Genomic DNA, 23,673 nt, shown 5'->3' with positions numbered 1-23,673 from the left:
CATTCCCAGGCTGATAAACTAGTATCAGGAAAAGGTCAACTTTAAAATTAAGTATTTCAGGCCCTTCTCCCTCCCCATGTCTTTCCCCAAATGAGAGCCATTCCAAAGCAGTGCTTTGCTCTTAGTTGACCCCAGGCAGGGAAAGGACCTTTGCTCACTTGGCTTTTACATCCTGTCATTAAGGAGAGCCCTCAGCCAGCAGCAAGGAATAAGGCAAAGCACTAGATGCTGGAAACAGCAGTTACTTTATTTGCATCCCAGCCATCTACGTTCGTTCCCACATTTCTTTTCCCTGGGAATTCATTGTGCCTCACCCCAGGAAGCCTTGGTTTAGTGTGAAATGAGAGACAGCTCACAGCAACAGGGAGACTAGGAGAGCACAAGAAAATAAGAAACCTGTGCTGAGGATTGTAAGAAGTAAACGACAGACATGCACAGGCGAGGCTGATCTGAATTCCTGGGGGACTCAGGGGAAGTGAAAGACCGCCCCATCCCCATCTGCTCCTTCCTCTTTCCCCCACTGAAACCTGGCACCCAAGGATAGAATAAAAGCAGAGAAACTAGAAAGGGGCATGGGAAGCTGTCAATATGCCACAGGGCAAGGAAGGAAAGAAATAGTGTGGAGGAGATTTAATCAGTGCATGGGCTGTAGTAGGCTGTAAAATTCCAGCTGTGGTGAAACCTACAGCAGATAGCCCTCTGCACTCTCATGGATACCTGAATGTCATGCAGAAATACTCCAGCTCTTAGAAGAGGACAATGCTCTAGAGAAACCCCATCATTTTGTCAGTGTTTATGAATCTGTGCTCATACCTCGCCTATATTCAGGTTAATGAACTCCTTGTTTTTCACACTCAGTGCTTGGAATACTCCTGAAATGAGAAACAGACAGCACTGCTATAAATACACCTCATTCATATTCATACACGAGCTCCCCCGCCCACAAGGACAGACGGACAAGTGGCCATGCCAAGGAGAGGGAGGGCCTGGTGCAAAGGGAGATTGTTTAGGATTGCTTGGTGGTGGTAGCTCCTCTGACAAAGCAAAGTCCTTGCAAAAGGAAATGTCTTGCTGACTTAAGGCCTTTATGGAAGGCTCACTTCGGGACATGTCTGGAAGAGGTGTCCTGAATCTGCTCAACAGTCAGATTTGGAGTATACTCTGAAATCAAGCCAAGCAATTTGCATTCCTTTATATATCTTATTTAACTTCTGTCTCTCAGAAATTTAATAATTCTCTTGCTACAGTCAAGCCAGAAATTAAAGAGAAGAACAAAACAAAACAAAACAAACCAGTAAAGGAAGCTGATTTTTCTTCTCATAGAGTGAATTGGGTTTTGAATTGGGTGAATTGAATTCTCAGCCACACTAATGATCACTTTATCCAGTCATTTATCCAGCCTTTTCACCTATCTCTACTACTGCTGCTTTGTAATGAGCGTGACCCTGTGCCAGAAGTGAACTGAGACCTTGGGTGCCGTGATGTACAGGGAACCACATCTGAAGCCAAAAGGGAACATGCTACGTAAAAGGTACAGGAGATACCTGCCCAAGCACATGCCAATTTTGTCTTTCCACGAGGCACAAGTAATATTTGAACCTTGAACTTGTGTGATCCTAAATAAAGCTCCTGGGTGAGCCACAAGAAGGGTTACAACATGGACTTTACCAGCATTCTTCACATGCCTTCAACATTGCTGCAGAGTTTATGTAGCAAGCTCTATTCACATGGGGAAATTTTCCATTGGCAGCAGAACATTTTTCACGTTACAGGAGAAAAGCCACCCTAAATGCAAATGCTAAACGCAGCTCCTTTCTGTTAGCCTTGTACTCGATCTCAGATATTGTGCAACATGCTCAACAGCCAAAAGCAGAACAATTTCTCTTACAAAGGGGATGAAATTCCAGAGGAAGAAGATACTCACGACTCGCATTCTCCAGACGTATTAGGCAGTTCAGAAAATCATCAAATTCAATCTGGAACTGCTCATCAGAGTATCGGAGGACAATCAGTTGCAGCAGGTAATTGTTGAGCTGGTATCCTTCCAAAAGACACACACAAAGAAAAAGTGAGCAACCTCACACGTCAGGGGGAATCTACAGATCTCTATTAACTAGTTTTGAAAGCCACTTAATGGGAGGATACTCAGTGGCACACATCCATCCAGAACGAGATCTAACCACAAAGTTCCTTAAGTCTGCAATGAATAACAAACTCTGAACAAGAAATTTTTCAGGCACTGCAGTTTCTAGTCCATGCACGCTGTGATGTACGGGAGACCATTCTGTCTTCTTAAATTTGGAGGGATTTCTGCAAAATTATCTGCTTTGATAAAGATAAGTTGTGATGAAATACTAATGCAGTGATTTCTCTTCATAGCAGCTTACTCGCTATTCCTTCAGCCCTTGAATATAGATGGTCTCTGAAGTGGTCTGCTTCAAGGTCTAACCCTACACATGGGCAGCCCTGTTGAGTTTAAAAGAGCTCAATAAAAGACAGAGATTGCTCTGACTGCCTGCCCTTCAGGACTGAGGGAAACTGGGGCAAAATTCCCCTATTCAATGTGCCCAGGTGGTCTGGGGCTTAGACTTCCTTCCTGTTCAGGAGCACCTGGCCTGTGTGATTGATTGTCCTCTTCACTCAGGCTGATTGGCCCAACAGGTTTGCCAGATAAAGTGCAGTGCTTATCTTACCTGCAGCTTTAAGAGCACCACGAAGCTCATAAGAGGACATGAAGCCAGATTTATCAAAGTCAAATTGAAGGAAGATACTCTGTTATGAAAGGAGCACACAGAAAGCTCAGTACTGGCATATGAAAGGGATAGGAAGACAAGGTGTTTATCTCCAACTGCACAGCATAAGCATTTAAGAAAGCTGACAAGACTTTGGTCTAGAACCAAAGTCTGATTTTATAACAGAGGAGCAAATCCTGGTCCCAATTGTCTTTGCCATATAAACACATTGTTATGACTTAAACAAGTACTGCCAAATGCAAGCATTAAAAAATAATGAGTTGCTCTTGATTAAAAATGTCAGGATTTTTTAAAGTGATTTTAACTGGAAAGACATATTGTTCTCTGTCTTTTAACTCTTAACTGACACATTCTCTTAATCTTCTTTTATATTTTTCTCTGTAGTTCTGAACACTAGAGACAAATTTTAACATGATGTTAATATTGTCTCTTACTCATTTGCTTCTAAGTATAAAAGATCTGAATAGCCACATTCATGGTACACCCAAGAGAACTGGTCAAACAGTTTGAGGTTTGACCTATATATTAAGCAGTTTTCAAGCTGGAGTTAAATTCCATCCTTCTATTGAGACGACAAATACGACTCTCCTTTGGAATATGAGTTATTTGGAGCTGTCATCACATTCAGCTTAAAATTTTCCAGCAAATATATGTGCAAATCTTCCTACAGGATACAAGGATTTCTCAAGCCCCTTGCTGAAAGACAATGTGTCCTTTGTTAAAAGAGATGCAGCATTAGTGCCCAGAAAAAGTGTTGGCCATTTCTGATGGGCTAGACAAGAAGCAAAGAACTGCATATTTTGAATGCTTTGGTGAAGCTCGAATTCAGAAAAACCTATTAATGGCCATAAGGAAACAATTATAATGTCTTTTTTTTGAATATTCAGTCTGGGATTGATTCTGCAAGCCTACTTATTCTTACTGCCATATACAGTGGCAGGGAAATGTGTTTAAAATTAGAATCAGCACTTTCCCAGACTCCAGTGCAGTTGACTCCTGAGAGATCAGCAATGAAAATGCAGGGACTTAGGAAATGATTGTTTCCTACTAGTCATGAATCATCACTTTCTTCTGTACAACAGCAGTTATAGAAACTCCTTAAGTTTCCTTTTGAATGCCTTGCTTATTAGCGTCCACTGCATTCTTTATCCCAAACATAGTTGATTAGCTTACAAAAATCTCAGTTATTTCCAGAAAACCGTTATGGTTTATCATCATGGAAAGCTAAGAATGTCTCTGACTATCCAAAACAAACCCCATGCTTTTAAAACATTTGTTTTGTGTTAAAATTCATGGCTTGAACACACTCCTGTCTCCTTTTTGTCTGCTTGTACCTAATAAACTGTTTGGGAAGTAGCTAATGAAATGGAGGAAAAATTACAGTGGATAATGTCACCTACTATCCATTTCTTCAGTTTTTCCCAGAAAACTTTGAACTCACTGAATTCCAGTTTCCCGTCGCCATTGGTCTGGTAATATGAACTAAGGGAAAAGACTTGTTATATGAAAGTCCAAATTCAGACTGAACTTATCAGAGTAGTTCCCCTAAGCAGAAAATGTTGACTGGAAAGCCTATGGTGCTGCTGAAACTGGCATTGGAATTTCTCAAAAGGTAGAGCTCCAGCAGTTACAGTCATGCCTGTGGCTGTGATACTGGAGGAACATTATGTGATATAAAAACACAGCTGAGCAATTCAGGCACTACATGAGGAAGAAAGATTATTCTAAGGCAAGAACAGTTTTGGATGTAAATGGGATATAAATGACTCAGAGAATTAAATTACCTGATTAAAACAAATTGCCACTGTACCCAAAGGAGTTAGTCAACCAATGTGCTCTTCAGTATTTTTATCTAGAGACCAGGCTCTGTTGCAATGGCTCAACGAAAAATTCATGGGACTAGTGGGGTGAGACTGGCAAAATCTGGTCCTTATGGTCTGAAATAAATGCCTGTATAGCAGTTCTAGGAGGCAATGATTAGATCAGCCTGGCCTTCCCTCTGCCTGAAGAGAGGGACTTATTTCACTGAATTAGTGACAAACTGAGCACAGTTCGTTTCCAGGATGAGGCACCTGCTCTGAAAGGCTAAATAAGTAATGGTCCCACTCCCCTTCCTTTTTCCATCTTGCCAGGACAAAGCCCTTGCTCAGATGGACACTGGTTCAGTGAGCATTCACAAAGGTCAAAACATGCCAAGCGGGGTCTGGCTAACACCTGCTGTTATTTGAGCTGGTGACATTATTTAGGGCACCCACAGATCCCAAGGACGTTCTCACTTCTGTAAAGGGCTTTTTTACCCAGCCAGGTTCTTCTTCCCAGGGTCATGTAGAACTCTGTCCCTTTTCCTCACCACCGCATGGTGACAGTTGCCAGGGAATTCAGTGGCATGTGACACAGAGGAGACTGTGCCAGCATTGACTTGGATTTTCATTTTTATGGTTTTGCTCCTCCATTGTGCTCCAAATAGCAAGGCCAGAGTGGGATGATTGTGTCTGCATTCCTTGTGCTTCCAAAGCAGAGGAAGAGATGTCTCCCCACTTATTCAAAACTATGCAGAGATTTGCTTGGAAGCATTGCAAATCATGGAAACTATTCAGTTGTATCCTAAATAGTAAACCTAGAACTGCTGCCATGCTCCAGGGTCAGGCACAGGCCCTGGCTCTGTGCCAATACCATGTAAGGATGAGATGTGAACATGGACCAGCTCCCTACTGAGGCTTGGCTTTTAAGCAAGGAAATTTAGGACTGGTCCCTTTTCTTATTGCATGTGCAGGGTGACTAATCTGCATTGAGTTTTGATATTATAAACTAGCTTTAACAGGATAAAATTCTGTCTGCTTTTGTTTTCTCTTAATGTTTGAATGGATATTACCTCTGTCATGGACTGGAGCAACAAAAGCAAAAGACAAGAACATCTCAGCTGAACAAGCAAGACATAAACCAAAGATTAGATACTTGCCCTTGTAGGACTGTCCCATGAGTAACTGTTTATTGGGAAAGCATACTGCAAAAGCAGCTCTACCTGAGGAGAAGCCATGCTCAGCAAACTCAGCAGGAACCAGAACTCTGCAAAGAACAAATCTGGTGGGGAAGCACCAGGGCTGTGATTCACCTCACCTGATGCCTGAGCAGTCATTTAGCACCCCTCAGTCAGGTACATCCAGAAAAATTAATTACACCATCCCTTTTGCTATCTACAAAGGAAGTCTAGAAAGCTGGCTTAGATGTAGACACCTACACCACAAATGCCTAAATTTGGACAGACAACTCTCACCCACATGTCTGTTTCCTGGAGTCCCAGCAGCTAGCTGAAAGACCAGATTTTCCAGTTTTTAAACTGATTGTCAAAAAAGAGCTTTGATATCAGCAATTTTCACCACTGCTGATCCTTAATTTCTGACCCATAACTTGCATGTACAACTCTGCCTGGTGAACTTAGGCCCCCTACAACAGACTTTTCTTAAGTTTTCTAGGTCTCTTTCAAATAAACAACAGCTTGAAAAATGCACTGTTCTATTCAGAAGTAGCTTGAGATTTACTTCTAAAGGTGGTCAGCATTAAAGCATCTGCCTCTAAGTCTGCAATATAAAATAGTTTGTGCTGAAACTCTTAACAGTAAATTTCTAAAATAAAAATCAGGATAAAACAGTCACATATTTTTGTTTTCTTTGGGTGGTGATCGGCCAGGACATTACCAAATCCATTTCTGACATCCACGACATATAATGTTATGGACAATTATATTCATTCTTCATTTAGCCTCACAGGCACTTATTTGAAAGGATACATCCATAAGAGAAATGATATTTCGGCATGAAATGAGACTTAAGTTCTTGAATTTTATATTCCTTGCTGAAAAAGAACAATAATTATAAAGAAATCATGGGCAAAGCTGTCTTTTATAAGCAGAAAAGAGAAAATAGGACCCATGAACAGAGATAGCTGACTCTTAGTCCTCATTGTGGGATGGCTGTGAACTGGAAGATGAAGGCAACTCTCACCACAGAGAAGTCTCAGTCCAGACAGAAGGTACATTTACTGGAGACATGACAGGAAATACTGTCCCTGATTTGTAACTCAGGACATGAGGTCCAGGGAGTGACATGTTTCCCACTGTACAAAAGGCCTGTAGCAGGATCATGAGCTACATCCAGGTCCCATTCTAGTGCTTGTCCAGTAAAAGTCCCATTCTAGTGCTTGTCCTTCCACAGCAGAGTGGCAGTGCAATAGAGAGCTGGCCACACTGAGCTGACATGGATCATGCTGGAGGCAGGGCAAGCTCCTGGTTAGATCATGGACCAAATGCTTTCCTGGCTCTGCACTCACTGGCTCAAGGACACCAGGTTGGGGTCATAGGAAAGCCTTGAATTTTCTATATGTAAATGAATTAAATGGCAGATTTTATAAAGTTGTATACAACCCTTAACTTAGAAGTTGTCAGCACTTACTTTTTTTTAATACAGCATTCAGAACATATTCAAGCTCTTCTGCAGATATCGCCATGTCCTGCAGAAAAAAAAAAGTGAAGCATCTGTTACTTGAATGTTTCTGCAACCAGACATACCAAAAACCTCAGAAAACACAAACATCACTCATCTGTACTTCATTGCAACTCAGCAAAAGAGAACCATACAAAACCCAGAAAAAGCTAAAAAATGTAAGGGCTGGGAAGATACAAGACTGCTGCAGACTGCTAAGTCTGCCTGAAGGAGATCTCAAGTGGGAGCTGTTGATTCAAAGAAAACTCAACTGCAACTGAACATTAAACCAGACAGGCTCCTTCAGAGCTTGAGTTCTAACTTTGGTCCTCCTGCTTGCTCACCAGGGACTGCACCCTTATCCATCGAGCCATAAGGCATGGTGACATCTGGTGCCCAAACAACACACTACAACTGAGCATACTCCCGAAGTTTTGTTTCGTGTATCCATGGCCCTGTATAGGAGAGAAGTGTTTTCCCTCTTTTTACATCTTGCTCTGACCCAAAGTGTTTTGCACTCACCTTTCCTGAAATGTGCTCAAACAGTGCCCGAAATTGCTTTTCTTCTTCAGTTTCTTGTGGGCTTGGGGTTGGATGTAGAGGCTGCAACACCAACCACACAAGTCCTTATAAGAATTGTAAAACATGACATTTCTCCGGCAAATGTGCACCCCGGACCAATGTACATCTTAAAATAAGGGTACAATGCTTCTAAACTCTGCCAGATTGGAGGCCTCCCAGCCACCTCTCTGCCCAAGGGGAGTCCCACCCTTTCATTTCCTACACCTGGAGAAGTGTATAGTGTGCCATTGCCTTGGGAAAAACCAAGAGCACCCAGCCTGGAAAACACCTCTCTCTCCTCTCATCCCACCCTGTTTCCCTGGGCCTCCAACAACCATAGTGCTGTTGAGCTCTCTCCTGTGGCATCTTCCTGGGACCTTCTTGAGAGCAGTAGCCAGAGGTGGCTCACTTCAGCATGTTACCCAGCACAGATTTATTTTACTACAGAACATGGCCCTGAGATCGTGGAAATGAAGACGTCGTTGTTCGCTGGGTCCCCGGAGAAGAGTTTTACTAAAGAGGGACAAATTAGATCTTGGCTTAGCTTGTTTCCATGGAAAGGCACACCACAATTAATGGCTTATTTGCAGGGATACATTTAAACAGGAGCTGACTCAGACCCAGCTGCAATTAGTGCTCAGCAGGCAGACCAAGCCATTCAAAAGCAAAAAGAATTCAATCATTTCAGTAGGCATGTGCATGTGTAAGCATTCCCTCTCAAGTCCTGCAGATACTGAGAAGTAAAATAAAGATATTTGTATGCAAAATTAATGTAGGTCTACTGGACATTCTCTTGCTTCTTTTTTTCCCCAATAAATAAAATGTTAAAAGATGTGAACAGCTGTGTGGCTCCCCAGTACTAATGGGTGGTGCTTTCACTGCACACGTGTGGCTGACACCCACCTCTCGTGCTGGCTGGCACTGACTGCCTTCAAGGACATGCAAGGCATAACGATTATGATTTTGATTGTTACAGCTCTTTTACCATATTCAGCAGAGCTTAGCATTTCAGTGACATACACAAAGCTGGCAATAGTGTAACATTCCTGTGAAATGAACGTGGTTTAGCAAAGACAGCAAAAGCAATGAATGCTGGCTTCTGCTGAGCTATTCTCTTGCTACTTTAACTCTGTAGACTTACCTCAGGAAGATCAATGGCAACGTTTTCATCTAGGTCCCTGGAGAAAACAAAACCTTATTTGGTATCTGAAGGTATTCAACATCTGCTTGGGGTGGAAGCTTGATTATTACCTTTTCCCCAGGTGAATGATAATACAGGGGTTTTTTAATGTAACAGGTTATGTTTAGCTAAAGTTCATCAAACAAGCAGACTTTTGCACTGTTTAAATTTTGGTATAAGCCCTTAGAATGGATATTAGGCAGGACTCAGGGAGGACACAGCTGTGTATGTCATCTGCTAAAGAATTCATCTCATTCTTTATTCGTTATTCATTGTGAACACATTTTTTCCTCAGTATGCTTTTTTAACATAAAATTGTCTTTTGGACAAGCTTTGGGAGGAAACAAACAGGAAGCAAACACTGCTGTATTCACAGAAACCCAGACAGTGCCAGCTAGCAACTCTTCCCTGTCAAACGTCCAGCAGATTCATCATGGCACACCCTATTTTCCCACTTTCACAAAAACAGGTTGGGTTTAGCAAAAACGGGCAAGTACAAACAAAAAGCCCCAAATGATCAAGATCTTGCCATGCTGGGTCTCTGCTGTAGGGCTGGGTGCCTGGCAGCCACACTCTCCCCAGCAGCCAACAACCCCGTGTGCAGGGGAACACTGGAGGGCCCAAAGCTTGCTGCTGACTTACTCAGTGATGGCCTTCTTCTCAGAGAAGATCCTCAGGCAGAAATCTGCCTCCTGGTGTGGCTCAAACGTGGTCGGAATAAGAATGTAATCACCCGGTGGCAGCTTGAATCGCTGGGATACTTCCCTTAAATTGATGTAGGTTTTGCTCCTGGCCTTGGAGGCGTGGTACCTAAAGAAGTCTTTGCCCAAGTGTCCATGTGTGCCAGGGCTCTAGGAGGGGAAAAACAGGCAGTGCTGCACTGGCTAGGGTGTGCTGAAAGCCATACTCACCCCTTTCCTAACCACAGGACAAATTCTGCCTGGCACAAGTGTCACCCCAGGCTGTGATCCTGACTCTCATTCCCTCTCCCAGGTACTTACAGTAATTTAGCTCCCACCTTATGGCAAGGACCCATTACCGCTGTCCTTTCCCACCCAGAAGGCAGTCTCAGAGTGCTCTGGGACGTTGTCTTCCTACTTAAACATGCCCTGACATTAAACACCACCATCCCAGATAGGGTGTCACAAAGCAGTGACAACAGATTCACCAACCTCAACCTCACTCGGGGACAGGCATCTGTGTGTTATGTGCCCCAGGATGCTCAGAAGAAGCAATATTCCCTCTCCCTGAGCCCAGGCAGGGCTGAATGGCTGAGGGAGTCTGTTCTAGGAGCCCATGGCCCTGTGGGGACTCCTGAATTCTCCTCTGAGAGGACTCCATCCTCCACAGGCCATGATGTAACCGTTAGGTTACTTACTGAAGGTTATTTTAGGTGCAAGGGCCCCAAAAATGGGGCAGGGGAAAGTCCCAAACACCAATAGTGTAGCTCCTGTTCTGTAGCAGCAAAGGACTACCTCATAAATAGAGTAGCCAATGGTCAGCATTTCCGCTCCAAGCTTCTTGAGTTTACGGCGACCCTTTTGCATCAGTGCTGCTATGAATGTGCAGTCATCTTGTCCATCATCCTTCTCTGTCAAATGCAGCTTGATTTGTGGATTTGTCCAGAAAGTCTCTGCCAATGTAAAGAACACCAGAGAGTTTCTTGACTCAGAATAATAAATCTCCACTACTACTACAAAAATACCCCCACCAAACCAAAAAAGACAATAAAGATGAGGTTTCACTCAAACTTAGTTTTTCCATTCGTTGTTATACTTCTTTCCACTAAGTTTTGCAAAAAATAAGCCAAATCCCAAAGCCCTTCATGGAACTAGGTGTAGGAAAGATTTTAGGCCTTATTAAGTTACCATGGTTCAAAAGAAGCTGTGAGATGAAATTTTGTTAAAACTACATAGCTACAATGATCCCATAGTGCTGGTGCCATTCTGCACCAACACAGTTTAGACCTATGACACAGCTTCAGAGGCACATAAACATGTTGGCTGATCTGGGCTTTTTATCCCATTTCACACTTGCTGCTGCAGTTTAACTGGCTAATTTGAACTTAGTGCTGCTCATGCAAATGTCATTAAGAGGTAAATCAGATCCAATGAACCTGAGAACAAAACAAGCAAAGTCTTTCACCACAAAGTCTCAAGTGGGACCATATGAACATTTATCACTCTGTTCCTTGCTGGTTTGTTCATTCAAAAAAGCCAATTACAGAAAGGTCTTATCATTAAAGTACAGCACTCTTAAACCACACAGTGCTTTGAGTTTCCTCATTTGTCTCCTTAGCTGGCTCCTGTCAGCTGAACTGTCCTGCACCCACACCTCTGGCTACAGAAGTCCTCTCTGAAGAGCAGGTAAAGATTTCAGTGCCTGCTTCTCATTTTCAAACTGGTATTTACTTACCTAGGAAATTTCTACATCCTCCTGCTGTGGCCCCCCGGACCCAGCTTCCTTGGTGGATGGCCACTTCCCATTTGTGGGCAGTGCTGTCTTCCAGGGCATCTGGAGTCAGGTTGCAGATCTCAACTTTGTCAAAATGCACTTTGAAGTCTTCAAACTTCATCCTGAGCAAAAGACATGGTAAAGAACAGGCAGCCATTCATCTTTGTGAAGGATGCACCGCAGAAGTACTTATCCCCCCCAGGGCCAGATCACCAGTTCATGTAGAGTAGTTTTGGTGACCATGGATATATGCCAGCAGGAGAGCAACAAGCTTTCACTCACTTATACTCTAAGCCTGAGGGTAGCCTTGCTAGTCTGAATTTTCCTCTGTAAAAGAGCTAATGCATTAGGCCTTCCTGAGGGCAATTCGACATCTAGATATGTCCTCTGCTCTGAATTGCTATCTGGAAGAGCCCCCCTCTCTCCCTGGACCATTGAAATAACACACAGAAATGGATCTCCTCCCTAACACAAGCTTCTGTAACTATCCTTTTCCTCCTGTGGAGATGTGTAACAACAAATGGAGTAGCAGGAGACCAAAAGCCCTCCAACATGCAAGTTTATCTGTGGCAGTGGCAGATAGGCTCCAGCAAGCCCCCAGTGTGCCTCGTCCAAGAGTTAGTTCCATTTTTCTGCCTCATAACAAATAGATGTGTGGTGGTATTAATTTACACTTGCTATGGGCCATCTTACAACTTGGTTTTGGTGTGAAAAGAAACAGCAGGGTTTTTTTTACTGAGTTCTGCCCTTTCTTGTCAGCTATTCCCAGATATTGCTAGCCCTAGGCACTGCTTATTCTCACTCTGATGCTCAGGACACTAAAGTGGGGGCAGCATAGCAGAATCTGTCTCCAAATGGCTTGGTTCCCTGGCCACACAATGCAATTTTGGGCCCTTTGGAAATGTGCTGCACAGCAGAGGAAGTGGTTGCCCTTTATAGATTAGATTTGACTTCAAGGAGGTAAAACTCCTGTTCTGATTTCCCTAGAGCTGTTCTGGGTTTGCACTTATGAAGGGAAAAGAAGACTCTGACCCTCTGATCTTAGGAGGGAAGGAACTAGGAGGACTGAGAAGCTGATTTCTTAGTCAACCACAAAATGCCCCTTTGCATCTATTAGAAGCATCTGGACAAGACCAATCTGAAATGAATTAGCCAAATGCCAAAACATCTTTGGGGTAATTAATGAGGTCAAAATGTCCTCAGCATGTCACCATGAAGATTTCCCTCAGTTCTCACAAGTCCAAAGAACAAAAGGATCTAAAAAGGGATTTTTTTCCCATTAATTTCACAGTTCATTTGATGCCTACTTGCACACTTTTACCTCCATCATGTGGTCAGGCTTTAAGTTCCGTCCTGCATTGAGATACTTGCTGGAGTTACTTGGGTACCATGTAACATCTTTGTCTCCTTTACACTCACCACATAAGCTACAGCTGTAACCAGGTCAAAAACAGACAAAAAAAACCAAACCCCACCAAACCCAAAACCCAAACAAGCACAAAAGCTTTCTGAAGAAGCTGCAAATGCCCTAATGCATTTGCTATGTCAATAGAAAAGAACTCAAAATATTTTATGTAAAAATACAGTAACGGAACAGCCACTGGCGCTACTTTCCTCCAGTTATCAAATTTTGTGATAAATCATTTTGTGTGACTTAATGAGTGGCACTATCTATCTCAAATAACTTCTCAGGCCTGAAGTTGAACTTTGGTTTAACTTGCAGGCAAAATCTGGAATAGCTCCATTGCATACCTCTCTAGATTTACCCATGTGTAAAAGAATTGAGCATCTGGTCCTAGAAAATGTGACCCAACACATTGCCACAGCACGACCAATATAGGGTGGGGGGAGGATCATGTGCAAGTCAGCCATCTGCTCTGTCTGAGATCATGAATTTGGCATGAAGAACACTTCACACTTCTAAAGCAATTTCCACCATGTTGGTTTGGTTTTTTTTTTCCGTTCTGTTCTGTTCCATTCCATTCCATTCCATTCCATTCCATTCCATTCCATTCCATTCCATTCCACTCCACTCCATTCCATTTTTTCTTCAAATTTTCCACAATTTCACATATCTCTTGGTGCTCTTTTACTTTATGCAACTAGTAGAATGGCTTCTCAGGACTCATTCTTCTCCCCGTGCACGCCAGAATGAATCTTATAGCTGATACAGTGCCAAACAATGCTCCCTTTTGTATATCCTGCCTTTGTTCATGGGAAAGATTTAAAAGGTCTTACATTGATGGGAGACACACAGTATTTGAAACACCAATGCCATTGACTAAACTGATTTTTGAGGGCTTTTGTTATTAAAACTGACATAGGCACATACGAAACACAGAAAACAAAGGGAGCATTCTACCCGTCCTCTCTTAGGCAGAAACTGGGAATTTCATCATGCAAAGGTTTCTTCCTTGTTGCTTGTTTTGGCCACTTGCACCTTGATTTCTGATTAGTCCCACCCTTTAAGAACCTGTGTCTTACCAGAACTCTCCATCATCCCGTGCTGCCTGAGACAGGCGTCTCTGCTCCGATGGGCTGACTGAGCGCCACTCGGCAGAGCTGCAGGAAAACAAAACCAAGCTTTACTACAGGCATGCGGCAATACATTTCCCCTGGCTCAGAATGACTGGCAGGACATAACATCAGGCCGTTCTTCTCTCACATGTGTTTTATTTGTGCAGCTTACACAAACATAGTTGCATTTAAGAGGTTTCCTGATCCCACTGGTTGCAGAGACTAATTAATGCAGCCAAAAGCAGCACCAGGCCAAAAATCCCAAAACTGCTCCAGAGTGGTCTTAATGTGGTTATTGACATTGGGACTGGTCTCAGGTGTTTGGGTTGGAGACAGTGGGGCTATTGGTAAACCTCAAGATCATGGTAAGTAAACACTCTCCTTAAATCTGTATTCCATTGTAGCACCATCATCTTTTTCACTTTTGTCGCAAATTTAGGGCCAAATGTTTTTTTCAAAATTGAGTCAATGGGAACTGAATAGGTTCCTTCCCCTGCACAGAGAGATTCAGTGGAGTAACTGTGGTCCAGTTTAAGTCTTTGTCTCCTTTTCATGCACCCCTTTGACTCCAGCTGTGGCATATCAAAACCAAACAAAAACCTGATAAAGCTTTTCAGGAAATCTGGAAGTGCACTACTGTATTTCCAATTTGACAAAACAAAGAGTAGAAGGCACCTTGTGTTGTAGTTTTTTAATTCCAGCAACCACTGCAAAATGTTAATACAGGCTCCTGTATTGACCTGCAAGCCCCTCTGCATCCTGAGTTCCAGAAAGCCTCCCAAGTGCAGAGTCAGAGCTTTGCTTTGCAGAAACAGCCTTTTTGATGAACAGCATAAACTGCCAGATGCCTGTCCTGATCATAACCTCTCCATCTTTTTCAGATTTAAGAACTCATTATACACGTCAATTACCCATGTTTTTCTTCAAGATAAAGGATCTGAGCTGATGTGGACATATTTAATTTACTTCTGAGCCATGATAAGGACAGGGAAATTTGAAGTAGTCCTACAAATGGCTACATGTCTCAGCAATATTAAAGGGCCAGGCAGATTATGATTCCTCTCCTCTACATCTAAGTGAATTAAAAAAATAACTCAGCAGAAAAAGTGAAACAAAAATGAAACAATGCATATGTGCAAAAATATACTGAAAAGTGTGTGCTGGAGAAGATTGTAGTGTGAAGAAGAATGATTTTTTTACCAGGTATTTTTTTCATTTTGTATTGTTTGCACTTTGTTTACTGTTAGTAATAAAACCTGACTGGTTTTCAGGCCAACCCTGCGGTGTTTTGGGGTCCTTCCACAACTTTGGCATGGAGAGGGTCTCATTTAATGGACATTTATTATTATTAAGGTATTACTCCTGATGTGTTTAAGAAACCCCAAACAATAAACAGAGAGATGCAAGCTATTCAGAGGGGGCAATACATTATCAGTTTCAGCTTATCTGTAGTAGGACAAACTATGGATGCTGTCTTACAAGTGCTACAGCAACGGGCTTGTAATATTTAACCAAAAATATCACGCCAAATGTGTAATTTTTACAATTGGAAGTGTATTAATATGAACTTATTTATATTCATGCATGATTTCTGCTGATGCTAGGTTTTGGGGATTAAACCTTGACAGTGTCCCTGCATTGCGCTGCTTTGAGTATGCTGAGGGGGAGATGCTGTAGGGCAGCAATACTGTTAGGCACATGCAAACTCTTGGTTTAAATTCCCGTGGAGCAGCTGGGGCTGCAGGAAGCCAGCTGTGGAGCAGCAGCTGGGATTTGGACTTTGCAAGGCCAGTGTGGAAGGGACAGTGCACTCACTTGTCACTCCAAGGGCCATTCCACTCCACCTGTCCCCATGGGTTCCTTATCCTGATGAGCTGCACTTGCTGGCCCCTATAGCTCACCTGGGGAAGAAGAAAATACAGAAAATATCAAGTGCCAGGATCTAGGGAGCAAGGCTTCTTCAGTGTGCAGAGGCTGGTGGCAACAGCTGGGCAAAAGGTGCAGTGTGCCACAGGAGATGTGGGAGGCAGAGTTGGATTGGAATTTGGATAACTTCCCTGGGATAACCTCCCCCATCACCTAAGGCTGAGGGGACACTCCCTTATCTTTCCCCCAGGTGTCTCCTTTCCCCGTGCTTCTGGACATACCTCCTCAATGCCAGTCACAGAGTATGCATGGCCTTTCACAAGGCCAAATGGGGTTCGGGCTTCTGACTCGGCAGCACTGCTGGTCTGGAATAGGGGAAAAAAATGTGAATTAACCTCTCTCTTCAGAGTGAGATCTCAAGTGGTGCCACCTGGTCCCTTCCAAGCACCAGGCTAATCAGTGGCTAACCCGTACTACAAACAGGGAACTTGTCTTTCTGCTCAACCATGCTGCAGTGGTCCCCTTTTGGGAAAAAATATGGAAGGCTTTAAGCGTTGTTTAAAATGAGGTGGTTCCAGGGCAGAATTCCTCCTCTGCCCCTTTGATTTTGTTTCAGCACCATCTATATTTCCAGACTGAGATCAGGTGTTCACATGGCCTCATTTCTTGTAAAAAGGTTTTGATGGACCTTGATGGTGGTGAAGGGTCCCATCAGCCAGCTGAGTATCACACTGCCTCGTTCAATAAAACTTTAACTAGGAAAAGTAAAACTCAAACCACAAAACACTGAACCCCAAAGTTGAGGGCACCGAGAAATTGAGACCCCATTTCTTACTTACATCAATAGAACAGCCCACCATTGAGCATCTTTTCAGGGCTTTTCCTAGGATTTCATAGAAATTGTCAGGAGCCTCCTTAACATCATACGTTTCTCCTATACCCCCAGTGAAATCCTCCATGGCCTCTATTGTACTGCCACCCTTCAGAGACTCGTAGCTGCCATTCAACCTGGAAAACACACACTGACTGTGAGAATTGCTTTCAAGATGTCCATGTTTTACAGCTTTCTCATACTTGTGTAGAACTGCAGCAACAGCACTGAAGTCAAAATAAGTACCCCAGAGTGTACCCAAGCAGTAGTATTGGGGTCATTCTGCTTCCCTTTTTAGTTGCTTTTTAAATTTCTCCATATCTTTAGAGCCTGGGGGTGTTCTTTCTTTAGTGCCAGTTGTCAGGCTGGAAAGGGCAGCAGCAAATGCTAGAAGCTGCTCACTAGAATTGCGAATACCATATGAACAAACTGTGAATAATGTATGTACAAGTAGCAAATTATGTATGTGCAGTGGGACTTACTTGGCATAGGCTTTCTCTAGTAAGGCACTCCAAAATTCATTGAGTTCAGCCGAGTGCAGGAAAACCAGCCGGCCCTTGAAGGTGGGCAATCGGTCATCAATCACGACATCCAGCCACTCGTTGTGCTGCCAAAACTGTTTAGAAAGGATGGTGCATGAATTTGCTAACAGCACAGCATTTCCTGAGAGCAGGATTCTGGTGTCCCAGCATTTCTAATTGAAAGGCTTGATTAGAAGACATGTAAATCATCTGTTCCTGCTCTGCCCTGCAAGGCTGCTCTCTAGGAAGGGTGATCTGTCTTAGGAAAACAGCAAAACTAAATGTGTAGACCTGTACTGTAGCTCCTTGCCTGGACTGTGTCAATCACATAGCTACAGCAGTGCTCACCACATAATTCAAAACTCCTTTAGGACATACGTGTGTTATATACCAGATCAACTCCTTTAAGGACTTATATCCTAAATGAGGTATGTGTGCCCAGGAAAACGTGAAATTATTTCTAAAGCCATGTATCTGTTCACATAACAGGAGTGGCTGTGTTTGTGACGTAGCCGTCTAGTTTGTTTCTCAAAACATGAACACTGTAAGCTCATAAATCCTGCTTTTTTCAGTGTCTCCTCTGCAGTACCTGTCAGCCTCACTGCAAAATAGACCATGAAACGTAATGACAGAGACGGGTTCGTTCTGTGACAGATGTTCATCTTACCTGGAAGTGAAATATTCCAGCGTAATCTGGCCCAAAATTTTGATCCAGTGGCACCACTCTTGCTAGTGTTTTTTCATTCAGTGTGAGAGAAGCTATGGCTGCTAAAAGCCAGCAGTCACCTGTGGATTGAGAAGAGGGAAAGAGAAGAAAAAGGGTCGAGAGGAGATGTTATGACAGTTAGCTGCCACTTCCCCTGAAACCCAAAAGACAGCCTGCATGTCCCCAGAGAGGGTGTCTCGGCCAGTCCAGGGCAGACTGAGTTTCAGTCTGGTGGAGCTGGTAGACAAAAGACTCCCTTGGACTCACAGTATCCCCGAGTGAAGATCCTTCCCTGACCCTGAAACCCACTGCACCAAGACAGCCCCTGACATGGATGGTGGGATCTATCCAAGAAGCAGCCATGGGGCAGACAAGCCTGGCAGGACATCCAGCTCCACTGCTGCCACCAGCTCAGGAGGGACAACATCCCTCCTCTGTGAGGACACTGCTGCTGCTGCTCCTCACGGTGCGCAGACAGAACACATCCACCCAGGGGGAGTCACTCACCGAGATCCCCTTGACAAATGTCAGTTCTGGTGGCTCCTCCAACGATAAACTTGGGGTCTTTGACAATGTCCTGCAACAGTGAGACAAAGAAATTACTTAGAATTTCTAAGGAAAAATAGGAATATATCACCATCACTCTGAACGAGACGTGCAGCAGTGCTGACAAACCCTGTGTGCCACACGAGCTGTATTATCCTGCAGCAGTGTTGCCACCACAAAAACAAGATGGGGAATCCTTGCTAATTAATTACAGTGTAGAGCAATTAAAGAATCAACTATCCTCATTTTTTTCATAATTAGTTGGCTGCTGATGAAAGGCTGGCATTCTTTATTCATCTGTAGGCAATTGTTAAAATATCATAGCACAAACTCATCCAGAAGACTGATGTCAGGCTGCAGCCCTGGTTAACAAGGCTTTTTGTTAGCTTGCTTTCCTCCAGTGGTTGAAAAAAATAAAATTGGCAATTTACTTTTAACTGAACTTGTAAGCCTTTTATTTATTTGCATGTAATACCTGGAACGTACAGTGTCTGACAACCATGAGACAATTTCCTCCTCAAAAAATCAAACAACAAAGACAGCTTCAGCCCTGCTAATTTTTAGGAGGAGCTAACACTACCCACCCTGTGTGGTCAGAGGTCAGAGGGAATGGTGCTCATGGTGGCATTACAGCAGTTCTCAAGCATTCATTAGACTGGTTTAGTTCAATTACTAGTACCATGGCTGGATAGAAAAATTATAGTGATAAACCAATTAATGTGGCAGGAATTCTTCCCTTCTCCATTTTCCCATGAACTGTATATTGAATGTAATGGATTGAATTGAAAGGAAAAGGGGAGAGCAGAATATCTAATATATTACTGGAGGAATATGCCTGTAGTTAATCAGCCTGTCCTGATACATTATTGCAGACCCTGTGGCATGAAGCAGATCCTCCTGCCTAAGTGGCAAATGAAACAAATTAATGGGGAGGGCGGGAGAAATAGAAGAGCACATTCAGTCATTTAATCCTTGCATTTGCCTAGATTAAGGTAATTTAATCCTTGCATTTGTGTTCCTATCACTGCATTTTCTGAGACCATAGGGCAGAATATTGACAGTTTTGTTCAGCTTCCTGCACTTATTGCTGAAGCACCTGCTGCTGGAGCCAGGGCACTCCCCTCAGTGAAGCAGCACTGCTGCCGTGCAGCTCCCCCTGCAGAGGCAATATCAGGAGGAAGCTGGTTTGCATAATTTTTGTTTGCCTTTGCTGGGGAGGAGGTGGTGGCCAGGATGTGCCTCAGGCACAGGTGCCCCGGGGAGGAGGAACCACAGCACACTGTGTCCCCAGAGTGTGGAGCAAAGGGAAGCAAACAGCAGCTCCTCCTCACCTGGCCTGCCTGCTAGTTAAATACACTCAGTCTTGTTGGGACTGGGCATGAACAATAAAACCACAGCTCATTGTCTTCAGACATTGATATAGCAATGGCTGATAAAGTAGCTGATGTTCAACAACACACTTTGTTTTAGCACCATTGCTCTCAGGAGACGTAATTCTCATTGCAACTAATGCATTTAGCTGTTACCAAGAAGCCCTGTGTGTTAGCAAGGGACAAGATAAAAAACCTTTCCACTGACATGGGTTTGATTCATGACTCATTGCTTATTACACATCTCTGTAACTCATACATGGAAAAATGTTTTCAATCTCCTGTCTACAGCAATCAAAAATAATTTTTAAAAAATCCATAAAAAGGAATTGAAAGGGTATTAACTGGACTTATGCCACATTCTCTGCTGAACAAAAGAAAACACGCTCTACAGTTTTTGAGTGGGTGTTGCAAAAATAATGTTAATTTTAAAAGGACTTTCAGATGGTATAATAATGTATCAGGACTTTCAGCATGTTAAAGGACAAAACCCAGAATTCACACACAGCATGCAGTAATTTAAGGATTCACCTGCACAAAGACATTGCCTGGAAGTAGGAACATGCAGTCTTCAGAGAGATGAAACATAGTGACCTGTTAGTGTCCTGATGCTGCATTAAGCTGTGTTTCTTTAAACCCAAAAGAAAACAAATTGCATCCCAGTGCCTGTCTTGCACTGGTAGAGGGGGTGCATAGAGACCTAAAGCACACTGGGAGTGAGATTGTTTAGGTGATCTCTGTGATTACATTTCTCTGCCTGGTCCCAACCTGTCATACTGGTTGTCCATGGCTGTTCATACTAGGAATATTTCTTTCTTACTTCCTCCTGTAGACCATAGACTCATCTGAAATTGGTAAAACCCATTTGTGTTTGCTTTTTTGGGTTGGATTTTTTCATTCTTCAATTTATATGTCTACCTTTCCCAGACACTGAGCTGCTGAATTAAGGAAAGGAAAGGATATATAAAGGGGAAAGAGTCTTATGTTCTTCAGATCGTTCTAAAATTTTGATAAAGGACAGCTCAAATTTGAAATTAAAAAGGATTTTAAAGGATTGCTGAACAAAATCACTAAATATCTGAATCTGGGAGCACTTCACTTATGTAGAAAGTCAGATACTCTTCTGATGCAGATCCACTGATTGCAGTGGGAGATTTACAGATGAGTGCTAGTTGAAGGTCTTGCTTATGCTGCTACAAACATGCATATATGCAGATATATGCACGTCAAAGTAATGAGAAACCCTTCTCTACTCTCATTAGATTGTAAATCAGAAGATTTAGATTATTTGTCCCCGCAGTCACCCTCATGTACTGTGCTACACTTCAACCAAGCAACTGTAAAATACTGGTGGGAGATGCAGTAAAAGCCAGTCACCAGGAAAAGAAGTTGGAATGGAGATACCCTGCACAGAGGCCATGCTTTTGTGCTCAGCCTCTCCAGCTGTGGCAACTCACCTGGCACATGCTCCAGGCCAATGTTCCCTTTGCAAAGTAAAATGTGCTAAGTTGAAATTGCTACACCACCTCTATTTTGTGCTGCTCCTGATGGATAATAGAGATGATACTGATTTAGTTTAAATGCTGAGGAGCCAGAGCAGAGCATAACTAATACCCTGTCCTTACACATCCTCTCAGCCTCCCCTGAGTTTTATTTCTCGCTGTGCAGCTCACAAAAGTGCGTGGGGGGAATTGGAGTAAAGGCAGATGCCATTTGAGGTAACTTGCTCATCCTGGAAATGTTTCCAGTTCAGCATACAAAGATCCTGAAGAAAACAGACCATTCTCCACTGCCCCTGTGTACCCTACACAAGGGCACACAAGCTCTCAACCACTCCTGGTCACATTTTACACCAAATTTTAACTATTCCAAGCCCTAAAAAGACAAACTAGCATCTAAGAGCTGGGCAAAGGAAAACCATTATTTAAGATTTTTTGGTGCATTTTTGATGCCTCTCAGCACTCTAGAGTCACCACACCTAAAGCATCTCATCCTCACAGCCCCTCCTGTATTGGGAGGCAGCCCCACAGGCCACCTGGCTCTCTGGAGCACAGATAGGCAGCAGTGCCTGTGGGGGCTGCACTTAGCATGTGTTGGGATCTCCAGTTTTTTTCACAACTGAAACCTGTCCAGGAGTAACAGCTTTAATTCTGCTCTGTATCAGCACTATGTTAACTACCAGATGCTGAGGCACTGAATGCTTATCACTGGGAATTACGATAATTTAAACCCGTCTTTAAGCTTAATTTGTTCTTTCTCTCCCTTGATATCACTATCACTAAAGAAAAGTTTTTTATAAAGGATCAAGCTTCCAGACTATGAAGAAAACCCAGAATAAACATCAGTCCTTAGCAAAGAAATGAAATGTTGCCACATTTTTTTCTGTGGTTATTAGTTACAGAGTGAAGTGGGAAGAAGGAACCTGGAGTGATGCTGGGTTTATGATCTGAGAGCATATGACTGGTGCAGCTTCAGGCTCCCACTGTGTTATTAATGACTGTTATGCAAGATGCATCAAGAGATGCTCACTGAGCCCTTGGCTACTGGTGAATGGCTCAGTAACCACGGCATGCAATTGTAATCTCTCAGTGTTCCCTGATGGAAGTGAGCAGGTAAGTGTAAGACTCTAGTACTGTAAAAGTTAAACGGTCTGAATTTTTGAAGTTGATCTCATTTATGAGTTTCCTACATTAACAACACTCAATTTTACACAGTTAGAACATTACCATAATGTATTTTACCCTTAATTCCCTGCTTGCCCTCTTATTTTCATCTTTTGTCTGGCAATAATGTGAGAGAGAAGCGGATTATGAGTTCTTTATGCATGCACATAAATACACATGCATAAGTGTGTCTGTACAACGAGCTACACCCGAAACATGGGGTGAAGCATTCCAGCCCTTTCATCCTGAGCTTGAGCTCTCTGCGGGGAGCATCCCAATCCTGAGCCACTGCTCCTCAGGTGGGAAGGGTTTCCCCCCACCCTTCATCTCCACATCTCCCTGAACAGGGTTCTTGGTGCACCCCCGAAGCACAGCTGCCTGACCTCGGGCGGGACGGGAGGCACAAACAAGGGCATACTCACCCCAGGCCTCTTCCAGACGAAGGGAATGGCTGGGTTTTCACTGAAGAAGAGAGACGAGTTGCAGGCGGGGAAGTCGGGGTCCTCGAAGAGGACGCCCGTGCGCAGGCACTCCTGCTTCAGCTGCTCGTAGCCCTTCCCCGAGCTCTGCGTGCCACGGGCGCCGCCGGGATGCGCGGCCGGCCGCGGCTTCGGGTCCCGGGGCAGGTAGGGCATGTCCCCGGAGAGCCGGCGAGACAAGGCTTAGCCGGTGGTGGGGACAGAACAGGTGGGAAAGAGAGGGGAGCAAGGACACAAGAATGCCTCACTGCCTCGTGAAGGCACTGCTGGAAAGGACTCTGTGCTGGGGGAGCCGGCAGTGTCCTCCAGCCCTCCTCCGTGTCACCTCCTTGAGCTGCTGCTGCTGAGCGAGACTGCTCTGCACAGCACCCGAGACAAACACCCTGAAAGCAAACAGGGAGGGAAGGCGGCCGGTCCCGGACACCCAGGGAGCGGCCCGGGGCTGCCCTGTCCTTCCTCCCCCGCGGCTGCCGGGCCAGGAGGGGCGTGCGCGGCCCTGGCACCGCTCCCCGCCCGGCACGGCCCGGCCCGGCCCGGCGGGAGGCTGCCGCGGCCCGCGGGTGGCTCCGAGGTATGCAGGGCTCGGCCAGGGCCATGGGGCTGGGCCTCGGGAGGGAACCAGAGCCCACGGCGGGCTGCTGCCGCGGTGCCAGCTCGCCTGGCTCTCTCTCTGCCAGGTGGGAGAGCAGCCCGGGCTGCCTGCGGCAG

General features: G+C 44.1%; 1 protein-coding gene across 1 annotated transcript; it reads right to left on the bottom strand.

Annotated features, from left to right (window-relative positions):
• Positions 1 to 807: 807 nt before the first annotated feature.
• CAPN9 (calpain 9) lies at positions 808 to 23,121 on the bottom strand (the record flags this gene model as incomplete). Its single annotated transcript, XM_084202638.1, has 19 exons — positions 808 to 872; positions 1,925 to 2,041; positions 2,694 to 2,772; positions 4,154 to 4,222; positions 6,541 to 6,605; positions 7,202 to 7,259; positions 7,754 to 7,834; positions 8,934 to 8,970; positions 9,615 to 9,823; positions 10,448 to 10,605; positions 11,388 to 11,548; positions 13,911 to 13,988; positions 15,759 to 15,844; positions 16,091 to 16,174; positions 16,649 to 16,817; positions 17,163 to 17,296; positions 17,869 to 17,987; positions 18,415 to 18,484; positions 22,909 to 23,121. 19 exons carry the CDS (start codon positions 23,119 to 23,121, stop codon positions 808 to 810), a joined length of 2,052 nt encoding a protein of 683 aa, XP_084058764.1.
• Between the last annotated feature and the right edge of the window lie 552 nt (positions 23,122 to 23,673).

This window comes from Fringilla coelebs (assembly GCF_963513975.1).
Source record: "Fringilla coelebs genome assembly, chromosome: 3".
Lineage (NCBI taxonomy): Eukaryota > Metazoa > Chordata > Aves > Passeriformes > Fringillidae > Fringilla > Fringilla coelebs.
The sequence above is the reverse complement of the archived record's forward strand: the minus strand, read 5'-3'. Positions and strand labels throughout refer to the sequence as shown.